The sequence below is a fragment of the Callithrix jacchus genome, chromosome 22, assembly GCF_049354715.1.
Source record: "Callithrix jacchus isolate 240 chromosome 22, calJac240_pri, whole genome shotgun sequence".
Taxonomy (NCBI): domain Eukaryota; kingdom Metazoa; phylum Chordata; class Mammalia; order Primates; family Cebidae; genus Callithrix; species Callithrix jacchus.
Genome location: NC_133523.1, coordinates 8348120 through 8365868, shown reverse-complemented (window position 1 = coordinate 8365868; position 17749 = coordinate 8348120). Strand labels below are relative to the sequence as shown.

General features: G+C 47.8%; 1 protein-coding gene across 1 annotated transcript in view; it reads left to right on the top strand.

The window, feature by feature from the left end:
- Positions 1–17749, top strand: part of MUC16 (mucin 16, cell surface associated) — a 152064-nt gene that overhangs the window by 74279 nt on the left and 60036 nt on the right. Inside the window, exons 27-56 of the mRNA XM_054250241.2 lie at positions 387–511; positions 758–825; positions 1437–1609; positions 1929–1964; positions 2210–2275; positions 3207–3331; positions 3560–3627; positions 4231–4403; positions 4682–4717; positions 4977–5042; positions 6070–6194; positions 6433–6500; positions 7426–7598; positions 7915–7950; positions 8211–8276; positions 9225–9349; positions 9551–9618; positions 10217–10389; positions 10717–10752; positions 11014–11079; positions 12413–12537; positions 12724–12791; positions 13392–13564; positions 13895–13930; positions 14186–14251; positions 15432–15556; positions 15771–15838; positions 16394–16566; positions 16884–16919; positions 17175–17240. Of these exons, the coding sequence (XP_054106216.2) occupies positions 387–511; positions 758–825; positions 1437–1609; positions 1929–1964; positions 2210–2275; positions 3207–3331; positions 3560–3627; positions 4231–4403; positions 4682–4717; positions 4977–5042; positions 6070–6194; positions 6433–6500; positions 7426–7598; positions 7915–7950; positions 8211–8276; positions 9225–9349; positions 9551–9618; positions 10217–10389; positions 10717–10752; positions 11014–11079; positions 12413–12537; positions 12724–12791; positions 13392–13564; positions 13895–13930; positions 14186–14251; positions 15432–15556; positions 15771–15838; positions 16394–16566; positions 16884–16919; positions 17175–17240 (2808 nt within the window). The remainder of the gene's footprint in view (positions 1–386; positions 512–757; positions 826–1436; positions 1610–1928; positions 1965–2209; positions 2276–3206; positions 3332–3559; positions 3628–4230; positions 4404–4681; positions 4718–4976; positions 5043–6069; positions 6195–6432; positions 6501–7425; positions 7599–7914; positions 7951–8210; positions 8277–9224; positions 9350–9550; positions 9619–10216; positions 10390–10716; positions 10753–11013; positions 11080–12412; positions 12538–12723; positions 12792–13391; positions 13565–13894; positions 13931–14185; positions 14252–15431; positions 15557–15770; positions 15839–16393; positions 16567–16883; positions 16920–17174; positions 17241–17749) is intronic.

Genomic DNA, 17749 nt, shown 5'->3' with positions numbered 1-17749 from the left:
TGATGAGGATGACGCCAGTGATGGTTGTGTGGCTATGATGATATGTTGAGTGTGGTGATGATGATGTTTGTGGTAGTCATGATGGGGATTATCACGGTGGTAATGGTGATAATAATGATGGTGATGTTGACAATGGCCATAACAAAGATAACAGATAACATCAGACGATATTGAGCACTGAATATGCATGACTGGCTGTGCTCACCATCTAACTACTATTATATAATATACTTCTATAAAAACAAATTGTATTATTATAGGCAAGGGAGACAAGGTAAATATTTTGTCTCTCAACTTAAATTTTGCATATGTTTAAAGATAAGTCTATTCCAAACCTCTATTTTCTCTACTTTGAACATAGTGTTTATTTCCAATTCCCACTACAGCTGCTGGCCCTCTCTTGGTGCCATTCACCCTCAACTTCACCATCACCAACCTGCAGTATGAGGAGGACATGCATCAACCTGGCTCCAGGAAGTTTAACACCACAGAAAGGGTCCTGCAGGGTCTGGTGAGAGCCCTGCCCTCATTTTGCCCCACCCCAAGCATCCAGTCCCTTCTATATCATCCATGGCAGGGGATGAAAGGGGATGGCACCAACCTCCCCCCACCCCCAAGAGATGTAAGCCCCACACACAGAGGCCAGCCCTGCTCACTGGTGCCTGCTCTACCCACCTCAGATCTTCCCCTACACACACACACACACACACACACACACTTTGGCCCTTCTACTCACTTTCCTCCCTCTCCTCCACAGCTTGGTCCCATATTTAAGAACACCAGTGTCGGCCCTCTGTACTCTGGGTGCAGACTGACCACTCTCAGGTGAGAATTTAGAAGAGCCAGACTGCCTGCCCGAATTGTTCCCAGTCTAGAAGACTTTGCACTGCCTCCTTGATGCTCTTCCTAAGGATATCCTCACCAAAGGGGGATTCGGGAGTCACTGGTTTCAGAACCAGGTGTTTCCTGATTGTGACACCCCCACACCCCACCTCAACAGGCAGAATCTTCATGGTCCATCATCAGGATTGAACCTCTGCCCTGATCATTCCTCTGAATTCCCTCTTTTCCCTGCCCTTCACTTTCATTTAGGTGTTAAATTTTGTCCCAGGACTTCTCTTAAGACAATCATCCCTCATCCACATGCATTCATCCCCCTTTCAAGATCTTCACTGGTCTCAAGTCTGAGTTGTTCTTCCCCATGCCATGAGAATACAGGTTTCACCTTGCACTTTTATAAAAATTATTATACCCATGACTCTGCTCACAGTCCTAAAAAAGACAGTGGTCTGTGTACTCAGATAATTTAAGTGTGGCTTCTCACCTCTTTTTCAGGTTTCTCATTTCCTCTGGTTCCTTACTGTCTTTCCCTCAGAGTCTAAAGACACAACCTAGGTAATCCTTTCATCATCATTCTCTCCACCTATGTTCTCCAGGCCCAAGAAGCATGAGGTGTCCACTGGAGTGGATGCCATCTGCACCCACCATTTTGACCCCAAAAGCCCTGGACTCAACAGAGAGCAGCTGTACTGGGAGTTGAGCCAGCTGACCAATGGCATCAAAGAGCTGGGCCCCTACACCCTGGATGGGAACAGTCTGTATGTCAATGGTGAGCAGCTGTGATGTGGTTGGAGGTTCTTCCTCCTAGAGTCTGGGCAGACTCTAATCTCTGGCTTGAAGTCTCACTGCCTGCCTGGACATTGTCATGTGCTCTACGTGGGATGACTAAGTTCTGGACTTCACAGTTTGTCATAGTGAACTGCATTCCCTCAGGGCACTCTTCCCTGTTGTCAGGATGCCGATAGGAAATCTTTAATGGCCCCTGTCCCATGAAACTCATTTAATTGCACTAGGATAGCCATGACCCCTATTACATCCCCCACATCTCCTTAACCCTTACTCCACCTCCTCCCTCCTTCTCTATGCAGGTTTCACCCATAGGAGCTCCATGCCCACCACCAACAGTGAGTATTCACTCATGACCACATGCCCCGATCCTACATCAAGTGAAGCAGGAGCTGGCCCCTCCTCATAAACCCATAAAGTCCTCCTCATGACCAAGGAGCTGGGAAGGCAGAAGTCATTCAAACGCCCCTCTGCTTCAGCTCCAGCTCCAGCTCACATGCATCAGACCTCATAATAGTCTACCCTCTTGCCATTTCTGCCATGAGAGTGCTTTCTGTTTTCACTTATGAGGACTTTTCCTCAGCTCCTGGGACCTCCACAGTGGGACCTGGAACCTCAGCAACTCCATCCTCCCTCCGCAGCCCCACAAGTAAGTACCAGACCTCTCTATTAGAGCATGCCTGATAAGTGTGAACATCTCTGCCATTTTTCCTCAAATAAAGATGGAAAATTATAATAAATCTGGTAATAGTGAGTGAACCAAAAACATTTATTGGCCACCTACTGTTTACAACACCCTACGGATACAGCAAGGAAAACAAAACCAAGTAAAAAATCTCTCTGCCCTCAGTGAGCTTATATTCGTGTGATGATAATGATAGTGGTGGTGGTGCTAGTTGCTGTTGATGATGATGATAATGATCATGATGGCAATGCTATTGATAACAGTGGTGGTGGTGGTGCTGTTGATGATGATCATGATAGTGATGTTGTTGATGATAATGTGGTGATGTTGCCGACTGTGATGATGGACATGAGGATGATGTCAGTGATGCTTATGATGTTAGTGGTGATGTGTTGAGTGTGATGATGATGGTGGTGGCGGTGGTGGTGGTGGTGGCGGTGGTGGTGGTGGTGCTGCTGTTTATGATGTTGATAATGAAACTGGTGATATTGATGACAGTGACAATAATGGTGATGAGGATGATGTCAGAGATGGTCGTGGGGTTATGGTGATAATGGTGATGTGTTGAGTGTGCTGCTGCTGATATTTGTGGTGGTCATGCTTGGGACTGTGGTGGTGATGATAATGGTGATGGTGACAATGACAGCAATGATGATGATGGCAATAAGAAAGATAATGGATAACATCAGACAATATTGAGCACTGAATATGAACCAAGAGCAATGCTCAGCATCTAACTACTATTATATAATATCCTTTAAAAAATAAAGGGAAGCATGTTAAATATTTATTTAGTCATCCAATTTAAATGTTGTGTATGTTTAAACGTAAGTCTATTGCCAACTCCTATATTCTACACTTTGAACATAGTATTTATTTCCCACTCCCACTACAGCAGCTATTCCTCTACTGGTACCGTTCACCCTCAACTTCACCATCACCAACCTGCAGTATGAGGAGGACATGCATCGCCCTGGCTCCAGAAAGTTCAACACCACAGAGAGGGTCCTGCAGCGTCTGGTTAGTGCCCTACCCTCCTCACTCTGCCCCAACCCAGATACTCAGTCCCTCCTACAACACCCATGCCAGGGCAAAGGAAGAAGAATGTACTCACCTCACCCTCTCCCCAAGAAATACAAGCGTCACCCACTGAGGCCAGCCTCACCCACTTGGTCCTGCCTTGCCCACCTTATTTCTGCCCTCATACAGAGACCTTAGCCCTCCTACTCACCTCTCCTTCCTCCACAGCTTGGCCCCTTGTTCAAGAACTCCAGTGTCGGCCCTCTGTATTCTGGCTGCAGACTGACCTCTCTTAGGTGAGACTAGGATAGCCAGTCTGGCTGTCCCACCTGTTCTCACTCCAAAAGACTTTGCACTGCTTCCTTGCTACATTTCTAGGCATAGCCTCACCAAAGGGATTCAGGAGTCAATGGATTTGGGAACGATCTGTCTCCTGATAGTAACCTCCCCACACCTCACCTCAACAGAGAGAATCTGCATGATCCATCATCAGGATTGAGCCCCTACTCTCCTCATCCCTCTGAATTCCCTCCTTTTCCTGCCCCTCCCTTTCCTTTAGGTCTTAAATTCTGTCCCCAGGATTTCTCTCAAGATGATCATGCCTCATCCACGTGCTCTCATCCCCAGCTCTTCACTGGTCTAAAGTCAGGGCTCTCATGTCCCCATGCCATGAGAATGCAGGTTTCACCTTGCACTTTTATAAAAACTGATGTATCCATGCCTCTGCTCACAGTCCCAAGTGAGCCAGTAGTCCATGCACTCAGAGAATCTAAGTGTGGCTTCTCACCTCTTTCCCAGGTTTCTCATTTCCTCTAGTCCCTTGCTGTTCTTCCCTGAGCAGTCTGAAGGCTGTCCTAGGTAATCTTTTCATTGTCTTTCTCCTCACTTACCTTCCCCAGGTCTGAGAAGGATGGGACAGCCACTGGAGTGGATGCCATCTGCACCCACCGTCTTGACCCTCAAAGTCCTGGACTGGACAGAGAGCATCTGTACTGGGAGCTGAACCAGATGACCAATGGTATCAAAGAGCTGGGCCCCTACACCCTGAACAGGAACAGTCTCTATGTCAATGGTGAGCAGCTGTGACATGGTTGAAATATCTTCCTTTTTGCTGAGCGGCCTCTAATCTCTAACTAGAGGTTACACTCCCTGCTTGACAATTGAAAATTCTGTCATGTGCTCTACATGAGATGTCTCAGGTCTGGATTTCATGGTTTCCTTATCATCGTAGACTGTGTTCTTCAGGGCATCTTTTCCTGATGTGAGGATGCTGGTAGGAAATGCACCAGGGTCAACTTGACCCCTATTTAATCGTCAGTGTCTCTCTCTCCTCCCTCCTTCTCTATTCAGGTTTCACCCATCGGAGCTCCATGCCCACCAGCAACAGTGAGTATTCAACTCATGTCCACATGCCCCTGATCTTACTCCAAGCATAGCAGAATCTGGCTCTCCCATAAACCCATAGGTCCTCTTCTTCAGCAAAAGAGACAGGAAGGCAGAAGTTACTCAAGCCCCACTCTACCCCAGCTCCAAAGACTGATCCGTCTCTACCCACACAGGCAGCAGACCCCATAAATTGTCTCCCCTCTTGCCATTTCTGTCATGAGAGTGTTTTCTGCTTTCACTAATGAGGACTTTTCCTCAGCAACTTGGACCTCCACGGTGGACCTTGGAACCCTAGGGGCTCTATCCTCCCTTCCCAGCCCCACAGGTAAGTAGCAGTCAGTGGCGTCTCTATTAGAGCATGCATGATGAATGTAAAAACTCTGCCCTTTTCATTCAATTTTCATCAATAAAGATGGAAAATCATAGTAAATCTAGTGATAGTGGGTGGGCTAAAAAAAATTATCGGCCACCTACTTTGTGCCAGACCCAAAGGATGCAGCAAGGAAAACAAAACCAACAAAAACATCTGCGTCCTCAGTGAGCTTGTGTTCACATGGTGATGATGATGGTGATGATGATGATAGTGATGGTGCTGCTGCTGATGGTGGTGGTCTTGTTGACCATGATGACGACGGACATGAGGATGATGGCAGTGATGGTTATGATGTTAGTGATGACGTGTTGAGTGTGATGATGGTGGTGGTGGTGGTTACGATGATGATGGTGATGATGATGATAGTGAAGGTGCTGATGATGGTGGTGGTCTTGTTGACCATGATGACGACGGACATGAGGATGATGGCAGTGATGGTTATGATGTTAGTGATGACGTGTTGAGTGTGATGATGGTGGTGGTGGTGCTGTTTATTTTTTAAGTATTATTTTTTGGGGGGTGCTGTTTATGATTGTGATGATGAGACTGGTGATGTTGATGACAATGACACTGATGGTGATGAGGATGATGCCAGTGATGGTCGTGGGGTTATGATGATAATGGTGATATGTCGAGTGTGCTGCTGATGATATTTGTGGTGGTTATGCTTGGGATTGTGGTGGCGATGATAATGTGTTGGTGACAATGACAGCAGCAATGATGATGGCAATAAAAAAGATAACAGATAACATCAGACAATATTAAGCACTGAATATGAACTAAGAGCTATGCTCAGCATCTAACTACTATTATAAAATATCCTTTATAAAATAAATTCTGTCATTATAGGCAAGGGACACATGGTAAATATTTATTTTGTCATTCAACTTAAATGTTGCCTATCTGTAAAGGTAAGTCTATTGCAAACTCCTACTTTCTCTGCTTTGAACATAGTATTTATTTCCCACTCCCACTACAGCAGCTGTTCCTCTCCTGGTGCCATTTACCCTCAACTTCACCATCACCAACCTGCGGTATGCGGAGGACATGCAACGCCCCGGCTCCAGGAAGTTCAACACCACCGAGAGAGTCCTGAAGGGTCTGGTTAGTGCCCTGCCCTCTTCTTTCTGCCCTGCCCCAGAGGCCCAGCCCCTGTACAACATCCATGCCAGGGCAATGGAAGAAGATCGTACCCACCTTGCCCTCGTCCCAGAGATGCAAACCTCACCCACTGAAGCCAGCCATGCCCACTGGTGTCTGGTGCCTGCCTCACCCACTTCAATTCTGCCCCCCACACAGGAACCTTAGCCCTCTTTCTCACCTCTCTCTCCCTCCTCCACAGCTTGGTCCCATGTTCAAGAACACCAGTGTCGGCCCTCTGTACTCTGGCTGCAGACTGAACTCTCTTAGGTGAGACTAGAATAGCCAGCCTGGCTGCCCCAATTGTTCTCACTCCAAAAGGCTTTGCACCACTTCCTTTATACACTTCCTAGGCGTATCCTCACCGACAGAGGGATTCAGGAGTCACTGGCTTCAGGACCAGTGTATCTCCTGATAGTAACACTCCCACATCCCACCTCAACAGAAAGAATCTACATGATCCATCATCAGGATTGAGCTCCTACCCTGATCATCCCTCTGAATTCCCTCCTTTCCCTTTCCTTGAGGTGTTAAATTCTGTCCCCAGGATTTCTCTCAAGACCATCATGCCTCATCCACATGCTTTCATCCCCGTTTCAAGGTCTTCACTGGTTTCAAGTTTGGGCGCTTTTTCCCATGCCATGAGAATGCAGGTTTCACCCTTGCACTTTTATGAGAATTGTTTTATTTATTTATTTATTTATTTATTTTGTCGGGGAGATGGAGTCTTGCTCTGTCACCTAGGCTGGAGTGCCGTGGCCGATCTCGGCTCACTGCAGCCTCTACCTCCCAGGTTCCAACGATTTTCCTGCCTCAGCCTCCCAAGTAGCTGGGATTACAGGCACACACCACCATGACCAGCTAATTTTTGTATTTTCAGAAGAGATGGGGTTTCACCAGGTTGGCCATGCTGGTCCCGAATTCCTGACCTCAGGTGATCCACCCACTTCGGCCTCCCAAAGTGCTGAGATTATAGGTGTGAGCCACCGAGCCCAGCCTGAGAATCACTGTATCCATGACTGCTCAGTACCAAGCAAACCAGTAGTCTGTACACTCAGAGAATCTAAGTGTGTGGCTTCTCACCTCTTTCCCAGGTTCTCATTTTCTCTTGTCCTTTGCTGTCCTTCCATCAGCAATCTCATGACCTGTTCTAGGTAATCTTTTCATTGTCATTCCCCACACCTCCTTTCCCCAGGCCTGAGAAGGATGGGGCAGCCACTGAAGTGGATGCTACCTGCTTCTACCACGCTGACCCCAAAAGCCCTGGGCTGGACAGACAGCAGCTGTACTGGGAGCTGAGCCAGCTGACCCATGGCATCACTGAGCTGGGCCCCTATGCCCTGGACAGGGACAGTCTCTATGTCAATGGTGAGCAGCTGTGATGTGGTTGGAGGCTCTTCCTCTCTGGTGGACAACCTCTACTCTCTGGCTTGAGGTCACACTAACTGCCTGGCCATTGAAGGCTTGACCATGTTGTCTATAATTGATAGTTGACATCAGAACTTCATAGTTTCTTCTTTATGTTGGAGACTGAGTTTACCCTCAGGTCTTTCTTCCCTGATGTGAGGGTCCTGATAGAAAACCTCCAACAGCCCCTGTTCCATTTCACCAAGGTAGACTGACCCCTAATTGGTTATCCACCTCTCCCTTAACCTTACCCAGGTTACTCCCCCTGTCTCTGCAGGTTTCACCCATCGGAGCTCTGTGCCCACCACCAGCAGTGAGTATTCAACCCATAATCTCGTGCCCCTGACCCTACACAAAGCAGAGTAGGAGCTGACCCTCCTCCTTATAAATCCATAACCCCTCTTCTTAAGAGAAGGAGCTGGGAAGGCAGAAGTTATTTATCCTCCCTTCTGCCCCAGCTACAGACTGATCTAGGTCAAGCCCCATATACATCAAGTTCCATAATAGTCTTACCTCCTGGCATTTCTGCCATGAGGGTATTTGCTGGTTTCACTAATGAGAGCTTCCTCTCAGCTCCTGGAACCTCCACAGTGCACCTGGCAACCTCTGGGACTCCATCTTCCCTCCCCAGTCACACAGGTGAGTACCAGTCGATGATACCAGTCAATGGTGAGTGTCTACAGCTCTGTCATTTTCATGTGAATTAAGATGAAAAATCATAGTGTTGCTGATGCAATCAACACACTATATTGAGTACCTACGTGCTCTGTGCCAGGTCTATGGAATACGGCAGGGAATACAAAAGAGATAAAAATATCTTCCCTCAGAGAGCTTATATTCTTGTGATGATGAGAATAATAAGGGTGGCGGCGATGATGATGGTGGACAGAGATGATGATGATGGAGATGACTTTAAAGATGGTGATGGTATGATGATGTTGGTGATAGTGATGATGATTATGGAGATGGTGATGAAGATGATGATGATAATGGTGGTGCTGGTTATAACAGTAATGATGATGTGATGGTGGTGATGTTGGGATGATTGTGGTGATAGTGGCAATGTTTAAGATGATTGTGGTGGTGGTGATGATGGTGATGCTGATTACCAATGATGATTGTGATGTTGACAGTGATGATAATGATGATTGTGATGGTGGTTATCCTGGTAATGATAATATGGTTATGGTGGCAGTGATGATGCTGATTATGATCGCTATGGTAGTGATGGTGATGAGGATGATGGCAGTGGTGGTGCTGATGTTGATAGTAATGAAAGTGATGGCAGCCATGGCGACAACTATGGTTATGTTGACAATGAAGGTGGCAATAACAGAGATAAAAAATAACATCTGACATTATTGAGCACTGAATCTGCACCAAGAGGTATGTTCACCATGTAATTACAATGATATAGTATGCTTCTTTATGAAAAATTTCTATCATTGTAGTCAAAAGAGGCATGAAAATCTTTTATTTTTCATCCACATTGAATGCTGTTTTGCATATTTAATAATCAGTCTATTGCAAACTCTTACCTATTTCTCTACTTTGGAACACAGCATTTATTTCCCGACCCCTTTACAGCCCCTGGCCCTCTCCTGATACCTTTCACTCTCAACTTTACCATTACCAACCTGCATTATGAGGAAAACATGCAACACCCTGGCTCCAGGAAGTTCAACGCCACAGATAGGGTGCTGCAGGGTCTGGTAAGAGCTCCACCACCTTACTAGTCCCACCTGTATCACCCATGCCAGGGCCATGGAAGATCTCGCAGATCTCACCCACCACTCCTTGGCCCCAGAGATGCAAGCCCTGCCTAATGATGCCAGCCCCTCCTACCTCATGTCTGCATGTGCCCCGTCCCTACGCCTCACCCACTCACTCACCTCCCTCCCCTTCTTCCACAGCTCAAGCTCTTGTTTAAGAACACCAGTGTCGGCCCTCTGTACTCTGGTTGCAGACTGACCTTGCTCAGGTGAGACCTTAGAAGAGCCAGTCTGGGTTCCCCAATTGTTCCCAGGCCCAGGGAGTTTGGTCAACTTCCTTCCTGCCCTACCAAGGGATGACCTCAGTACAGATGGAATTCAGGAGGCACTGGCTCCAGAACCAACTTGTCTCCTGATTCTACCACCTCCCCCATCAACTGATAAATTGTGCAGAGTCCATCAGCAGGATTGAGCCTTTACCCTCATCGCCCCTCTAAATTCCCTACACCTCCCTTTCCTCCAGTTAAACTCTGTCCCCAGAATTCCTCTCCAAACAAACATGCCTCATCCACTTGCTTTCACCCCTAATTCCTGTTCTTCCCGTCTCAGGACTGAGCTCTTCTTTCCACATGCTGTGAGAATGCAGGTTCTACCTTGCAGTTTCCTAAACATCCTTGCATCCATGACTCTGCTCACAGTCGCAGGCTGGCAGGGAGTTGAAGCACTCAGAGGATCAAAGTGTGGCTTCTCTTACTTCTGTTCCAGGCTTCTCAATTCCTCTGGCCCCTTCCTATCCTTCGTCTAGTAAGCTCAGGACCCCTCCCTAGGCAATCCATTTATTGCATTTCCCACTCTTGCCCTCCCTAGACCTGAAATGGATGGGGCAGCCACTGGAGTGGATGCCATCTGCTCCCACCGCCTTGATCCCACCGGCCCTGGACTAGACAAAGAGCGGCTATACTGGGAGCTGAGCCAGCTGACCAAGAGCATCACAGAGCTGGGCCCCTACACCTTGGACAGGGACAGTCTCTATGTCAATGGTGAGCAGCCATGATGTGATTAGAGGCTCTTCCTCCTAGCTGGGCAGACTCTACTCTCTGTCCTGAGGTCACATGGCTTGTCTGGCCATTGAAGGTTTAATGATGTGCTCTATATATGATGATCGAGGTTTCAACTTCATGGTTTCGTCTTCATCTCGCATGGATTTCACCCTCAAGGCCTTCTTCCCCCTTGTGAGGGTGCTGGTGAAGAATCTCAATGACCAGGCTTCATGAAATTTTCCTCATTACACCAGGGTAACCCTGACAACTATTTGGTCCAGCCTCTCTTCAACCCTCACCCACTCTCCTCCCTTCCTCTCTCTGCAGGCTTCACCCATCGGAGCTCTGTGCTAACCACCAGCAGTGAGTATTTTTACTGATGTTCCAGTGCTCCCAATCCTACATCAAGCAGGGCAGGAGCTGACCTTGCCTCTTAAGCCCTTATGTCCTCTTCATGAGGGAAAATGCTTGAAGGGCACAGGTTATTCCCTTTCCCCTATGCCCCAGCTCCATGGAGAGGCTCAGCTCAAACCCCATATGCAGCAGGGCCCATCATAGTTATACTTGCTGGCATTTCCACCACAAGAGGGTTTGCTGCTTTCAATAATGATGGTTTCTTCTCAGTTCCTGGGACCTCTGCAGTGTACCTGGGAACCTCTGGGACTCCAGCCTCCCTCCCTGGCCATACAGGTGAGCACCCGTCAATGGCACCTCTGTTAAACCATGCCTGAGCATGCCAACATCTTTGCCATTATTGACTCAAATAAAGACAGAAAGTCATGGTCAATCTTTTTTTTTTTTTTTTTTTTTGAGGCGGAGTTTCACTCTTGTTACCCAGGCTGGAGTGCTATGGCACGATCTCGGCTCACTGCAACCTCCGCCTCCTGGGTTCAGGCAATTCTCCTGCCTCAGGCTCCTGAGTAGCTGGGATTACAGGCATGCACCACCATGCCCAGCTAATTTTTTGTATTTTTAGTAGAGACGGGGTTTCACCATGTTGACCAGGATGGTCTCGATCTGTTGACCTTGTGATCCACCCGCCTCGGCCTCCCAAAGTGCTGGGATTACAGGCTTTAGCCACCGCGCCCGGCTGTCATGGTCAATCTAGTGATGGCGAGTCAACTCACAAACTTTAACGCCCAAGGATATAGCAGGGAACAGAAAAGACATGAAATCTCTGCCTTCAGATAACTGATATTTCTGTGATGGTCATGATTAAGTGGGTGGTAGTGATAATAATGACGATGACAGTGGTGATGGTGATGTTGATGATGATGGTGGAGCTGATGATGGTGGTGGTAATGCCAAGGACAAGAATAATGGTGGTGATGAGGATGATGGTGATGGTGATGATGGTGGTGGAGCTGATGATGGTGGTGGTAATGCCAAGGACAAGAATAATGGTAGTGATGAGGATGATGGTGATGGTGATGATGGTGGTGGAGCTGATGATGGTGGCGGTAATGCCAAGGACAAGAATAATGGTGGTGATGAGGATGATGGTGATGGTGATGATGATGATGGTGGAGCTGATGATGGTGGTGGTAATGCCAAGGACAAGAATAATGGTGGTGATGAGGATGATGGTGATGGTGATGGTGATGATGATGGTGGTGGAGCTGATGATGGTGGTGGTAATGCCAAGGACAAGAATAATGGTGGTGATGAGGATGATGGTGATGGTGATGATGGTGGTGGAGCTGATGATGGTGGTGGTAATGCCAAGGACAAGAATAATGGTGGTGATGAGGATGATGGTGATGGTGATGATATAGGAACAAAGGGAATAGATAATATTTTTGGCAATATTGAGCACTGAATATGCGCCAACAGCTATGCTTAGTATTTATTTACCTACTATTGTGTGCTTTTTACAAAATTCTATCAATATAGGCAAGAGAGATATAAAGAACACTTATTTTGTCATTCACTTTAAATGCTGCATATGTTTAAAAATAAGCCTGTTGCAACATCATATTTTTTCTGCTTTTAACATGGTGTTTACTTCTCAATCCCACTGCAGCCCCTGGCCCTCTCCTGGTGCCGTTCACCCTCAACTTCACCATCACCAACCTGCAGTATGAAGAAGATATGCGTCACCCTGGTTCCAGGAAGTTCAATACCACGGAGAGAGTCCTGCAGGGTCTGGTGAGAGCCCTACCATTTTGCCAGTCCCACCTACATTACCTCTGCCAGGGCCATGGAAGTTCTCACCCACTGCCCCTGGGTCCCAGACATACAAGCCCGGCCTACAGATGCTAGCCCCTCCCACCTTATGTCTGCCCTGCCCCCTACACTTCAATTCTCCCACTCACTGCACCCCCTCCTCTGCAGCTCAAGCCCTTGTTCAAGAGCACCAGCATCGGCCCTCTGTACTCTGGCTGCAGACTGACCTCGCTAAGGTGAGACCTTAGAGGAGCCAGCCTATCATCCCCAGTTGTTCCCAGTCCCAAGAAGTTTGGACAACTTCCTTCCTGCCCTCCCTGGGGATTCCCTCAGCACAGGTGGAATCCAGGAGGCAGTGGCTGCAGGACCAAGGTGTCTCCTGATAGTAACATGTCTCCACTCAACTGTGATACTGCACAGCTCATCAGCAGGATAGGGCCCTACCCTTGTCATCTCTCTAAAGTCCCTCCTTTCCCACCACCTCCCTTTCCTGCAGGTAATAAGCTCTACAACCAGCATTTCTCTCAAACACAGACATGCCTCATCCACTTGCTTTGATCCCCAATTCCAGCTCTTCACCTGTCTCAAGTCTGAGTTCTCTTGTCCCCATGCCCCAAGAATGGAAGATCTGCTTTATAATGTTACAGATATTTTTGTGTCCATGACTCTGCTCACAGATCCAGGCTGGCTCGGAGTTGGTGCACTCACAGAGTCTACATGTAGCCTCTCACCTCTGTACCATTTCCTCTGACCCCTGCCCATCCTTCCCTCAGGAATCTCAGGACCCCTTCCCAGGCAATCCATTTATTGTCACTCCACTCACCTATCCTCCTCAGGCCTGAGAAACATGGGGCAGCCACCAGCGTGGATGCCATATGCACTCACCACCTTGACCCCAAAGACCGTGGACTGGACAGAGAGCAGCTGTACTGGGAGCTGAGCAAACTGACCCATGGCATCACTGAGCTGGGCCCCTACCTCCTGGACAGGGACAGTCTCTATGTCAATGGTGAGTACCTGTGATGTGGTTGGAGGCTTTTCCTTCCTGATGAGCAGCCTCTACTCTCTGACTTAGGTCAAACTTCCTGCCTGACTATTTTGGGCACAGCCATGTTGTCTTTTTGTGATTGCTGACATCTAAACTTCAGTTTCTTCTTCATCTTGCACTGACTATATCTTCAGGGCCTTGTTTCCTGCTGTGAGGGTGGTGATAGAGAATCCCCAATGGCCTTTGTTCCATGAAACTCCTTCCATTGCACCAGGGTACCCTGGCCCTTATTTGGTCACCCACCTCTCCTTTGACTCTTATTCACTATTCTTCCTCTCTCTCTTTCTGCAGGTTTCACCCATTGGAACTCTGTACCCATCACCAGCAGTGAGTATTCAACCGATATTCCAGTGTCCCCAGTCCTACATTAAGCAGGGAAGGAACTGAACCCACTTTATATGCCCTTATATTCTCTTCATGAGCAAAAAAGCTGGGTGGGCACAAGTTATTCCCTTTACCTTGTACCCCAAGGAGAGACCCAGCTCCAACTCCACATGCAGCAAGGCCCATAAATAGTCTTACCTGCTGGCACTTCTGCCATGAGAGTACTTGCTGCTTTCATTGATGAGGTCTTTTCCTCAGCTCCTGGGACCTCCACAGTGCATTTGGGAACCTCTGGAACTCCATCCTCCCTACCTAGACCCACAAGTAAGTACCAGTCAGAGGCACCTCTGTTAGAGCATGACTGATTAGCAGAAACATTTATGCCATTATTTACTCAAATAAAGGTAAAAATCATAGTAAATCTAGTGATGATGAGTCCACCCACAAATGTTATTGAGCGCCTCCTCTGTGCCAGGCCCTGGGGATACCGCAGGTATACAAAACAGGTAAAAATATCTGCTGTCAGAGAGCTTGTATTCTCGTGATGACGACTGGCAGGTGGTGATGATAGTCGTGGTGGTGGTGGTGATGATGGTGATGCTTATGGTGGCGATGACGATGATGAAGGTGGAGAGGATGATGACAATGGTGGGGGTTATGATGGTAATGATGATGATGTTGAGTGTGATAAATGATAGTGCTGGTGGTCATGTTGGAGATTATCAAGGTGGTGGTCATGGCAGTGGTGGTGACAACAGTGATGGTGTGGGTGACAATGATGATGATGATGGTGCTGGTGCTGGTGGTGATGATGGAGATTATCGTGGTGGTGGTGGCAGTGATGATGACAGAAATGGTGGTGATGATTGGGATTATCATGGTGGTGGTGGTGGCAGTGATGATGGTGATGATGGTGGTAGTGATGATGATGGAGACTATCATGGTAGTGCTGATGGTAGTATGATGACGACAGTCATGATGGTGATGATGATGATGATGGTGGTGATGATGGGGATTATCATGGTGGTGGTGGTGGCAGTGAGGATGGTGATGATGGTGGTGATGATGGGGATTATCATGGTGGTGGTGGTGGCAGTGATAATGATGATGATGGTGGTGATGATGGGGATTATCATGGTGGTGGTGGTGGCAGTGAGGATGGTGATGGTGATGATCATGGTGGTGATGGTTGTACTGGTCTTGGTGGTGGCAATGATGATGCCGATAATGATGCTGCAGGTGACAATGATGTTGATTATGATGATGGCAACAAGGTAAGAGATAACGTATGATATTACCGAGCAATGAACATACAATGAAAGCGAGGCTCAGCATCCAACTGATGTGATATAGTATGTTATTTTTAAGTTCTATCATGATAGGCAAGGGAGGCATTGAAAATCTTCATTTTGTCCATCTGTTTAATGCTGTGTATATTTAAAAATAATTCTACTGCAAACCCATAACTTCTGAACATAGTGTTTGTTTCTCACCCCCACTCCAGTGCCTGGACCTCTCCTGGTGCCATTCAACCTCAACTTCACCATCACCAACTTGCAGTATGAGGAGGACATGCGAAGTCCTGGCTCCAGGAAGTTCAGCACCACAGAGAGGGTCCTACAGGGTCTGGTGAGAGTCCAACCCATCTAACTCTGCCTGGCCCACCTTATCAGATTCTGCATGCATCGTCCATGCCAGGGATATAGACGGAGATCCCACATGAATCACCTTCAACCCAGAGACACCAGCCCTACCCACTGGTGTCATCCCCACCTGCCTCATTTCTGCCCTGCCCCTCCTCATCAGCCCTCCCAGTCACCTCCCTCTCCCTCTCCCTCTCCAGCTCAGGCCCTTGTTCAAGAATACCAGTATTGGCCCTCTGTACTCCAACTGCAGACTGACCTTGCTCAGGTGAGATCTTAGAATAACCCATCAGGGCTTCCCCAAGTGTTCCCAGGCCCCAGGAGTTTTTTCAGCATCCTTCTTGCCCTATCTGTGAGTGTCCTCAGAAAGCGGTTTTAGAAAGAACTTGTCTCTTGATCCTAGCACTTCCGCACTCAAGTGGCAGATTCTGCAGAGTCCATCATCAAGATTGGTTTCCTACTCCACTCATCCTTCTCAATAACGTCCATTGCCCATATCCCTTCCTTGTTCCCAAGATTTCCCTCAAGAGAAAGGTGGCTTTTCCACTTGCTTTTATCTCTGACTCTAGCTCTTCACTTGTCTAAAGTCTGAGCTCTCCTGTCTTCATGGTGTCAAACTGCACATTTGTGTCCATGACTCTGCTTCCAGTCCAAGGCTGGCTGGGAGTTGGTGCATTTAGAGAAATTAATTATGGTTTCTCACCTATCTCCCAGGCTTCTCATTTCCTCTGTACCCTCCCTGTCCTTCCCTCAGGAATCTCAGGACCCATTCCTGGGCAATTCTTTCATTGTCATCTCCCACCCCTGCCCCTAACCTCCCCAGGCCAGAGAAGGACAAGGCAGCCACTGGAGTGGATGCCATATGTACCTACCACCTTGACCCCCAAAGCCCTGGACTGGATAGAGAAGAGCTATACTGGGAACTGAGCCGGTTGACCCACAACATCACTGATCTGGGCCCCTACACCCTGGACAGGGACAGTCTCTATGTCAATGGTGAGCAGCTTTGATGGGGTTGAGTCTCTTCCTCCTTGCTGGGTAGCCCTTCCTCTCTGGCTTGAGGTCATACTTCCTGACTGGACATTGAAGCTTCTTCCATGTGATGATTGATGTCAGAACTTCATTATTTTTTTCTGTATCTTGGTCTAAGTTCATTCTCCAGACCCTGGTCTCTGAAGTGAATGTGCTGATAGAGAACCTCTAATGGCTCCTGTTCTATGAAACTCCTATTCCACCAGGGTATCCCTAATTCCTGTTTGGTCCCCTACCTCTCCTTAACCCTTACCCACTATCCTCCTTCCCTCTCTCTGCAGGTTTCACTCATTGGATCTCCATACCAACCACCATCAGTGAGTATTCAACTCATGCTCCAGTATCCCCAATTCTACTCCAAGCAGGGCAGGAGCTGAGCCTTCCCTATAAACAGTTATGTCCTCTTCACGAGAGAAGGTGCTGGGAGAGCACAAGCGATTCTTTCTCCCCATGCCCAAAAAGAAACACAGTTCAAGACCCTCCTGCAGTGAGCCTCCTGCAGTGAGTCCTACCTACTGGCATTTCTGCCATGAGAATCCTTGCTGCTTTCACTGATGAGGGCTTCTCCTTAGCTCCTGGGACCTCCACAGTGCACCTGGGAACCTCTGGGTTACCATCTTCCCTCCCTGAACCTACAGGTAACTATCAGCCAACGGCACCTCCATTAGAGCATCCCTGATGAGTGTAAACATTTCTGCCATGATGCACTTAAATAAAGATAACAATCATAGTAAATCTAGTGATGAGGAGTCTACCTGCAAGCTTTATTGAGCTCCTACTGTGTGCCAGACCCTGGAGATACGGCAGGGAACATAGAAATAGATAGCAGTCTCTGCTTAAGATAGCTTATATTCCTGTGATGATGGTGATGCAGGCGATGGTGATGGCAATGGTGGTGGTGATAATGATCATGATGAAGTTGATGGTGGTGGTGATGATAATTGAGGATGATGACAGTGCTGGGGGTGGTGGTTATGATGGTAATAGCTCTGTGAGGATAGTCATGGTGGTGATTGACAGAAATGATGGTGATGTTGACACTCATGATAATGAAGATGGTGATGATGATGGAGCTGGTGGTGATGGGATGATGAGGATAATGGTGGTGATGACGACAGTAATACTACTGATGGTGACAATCATGGTG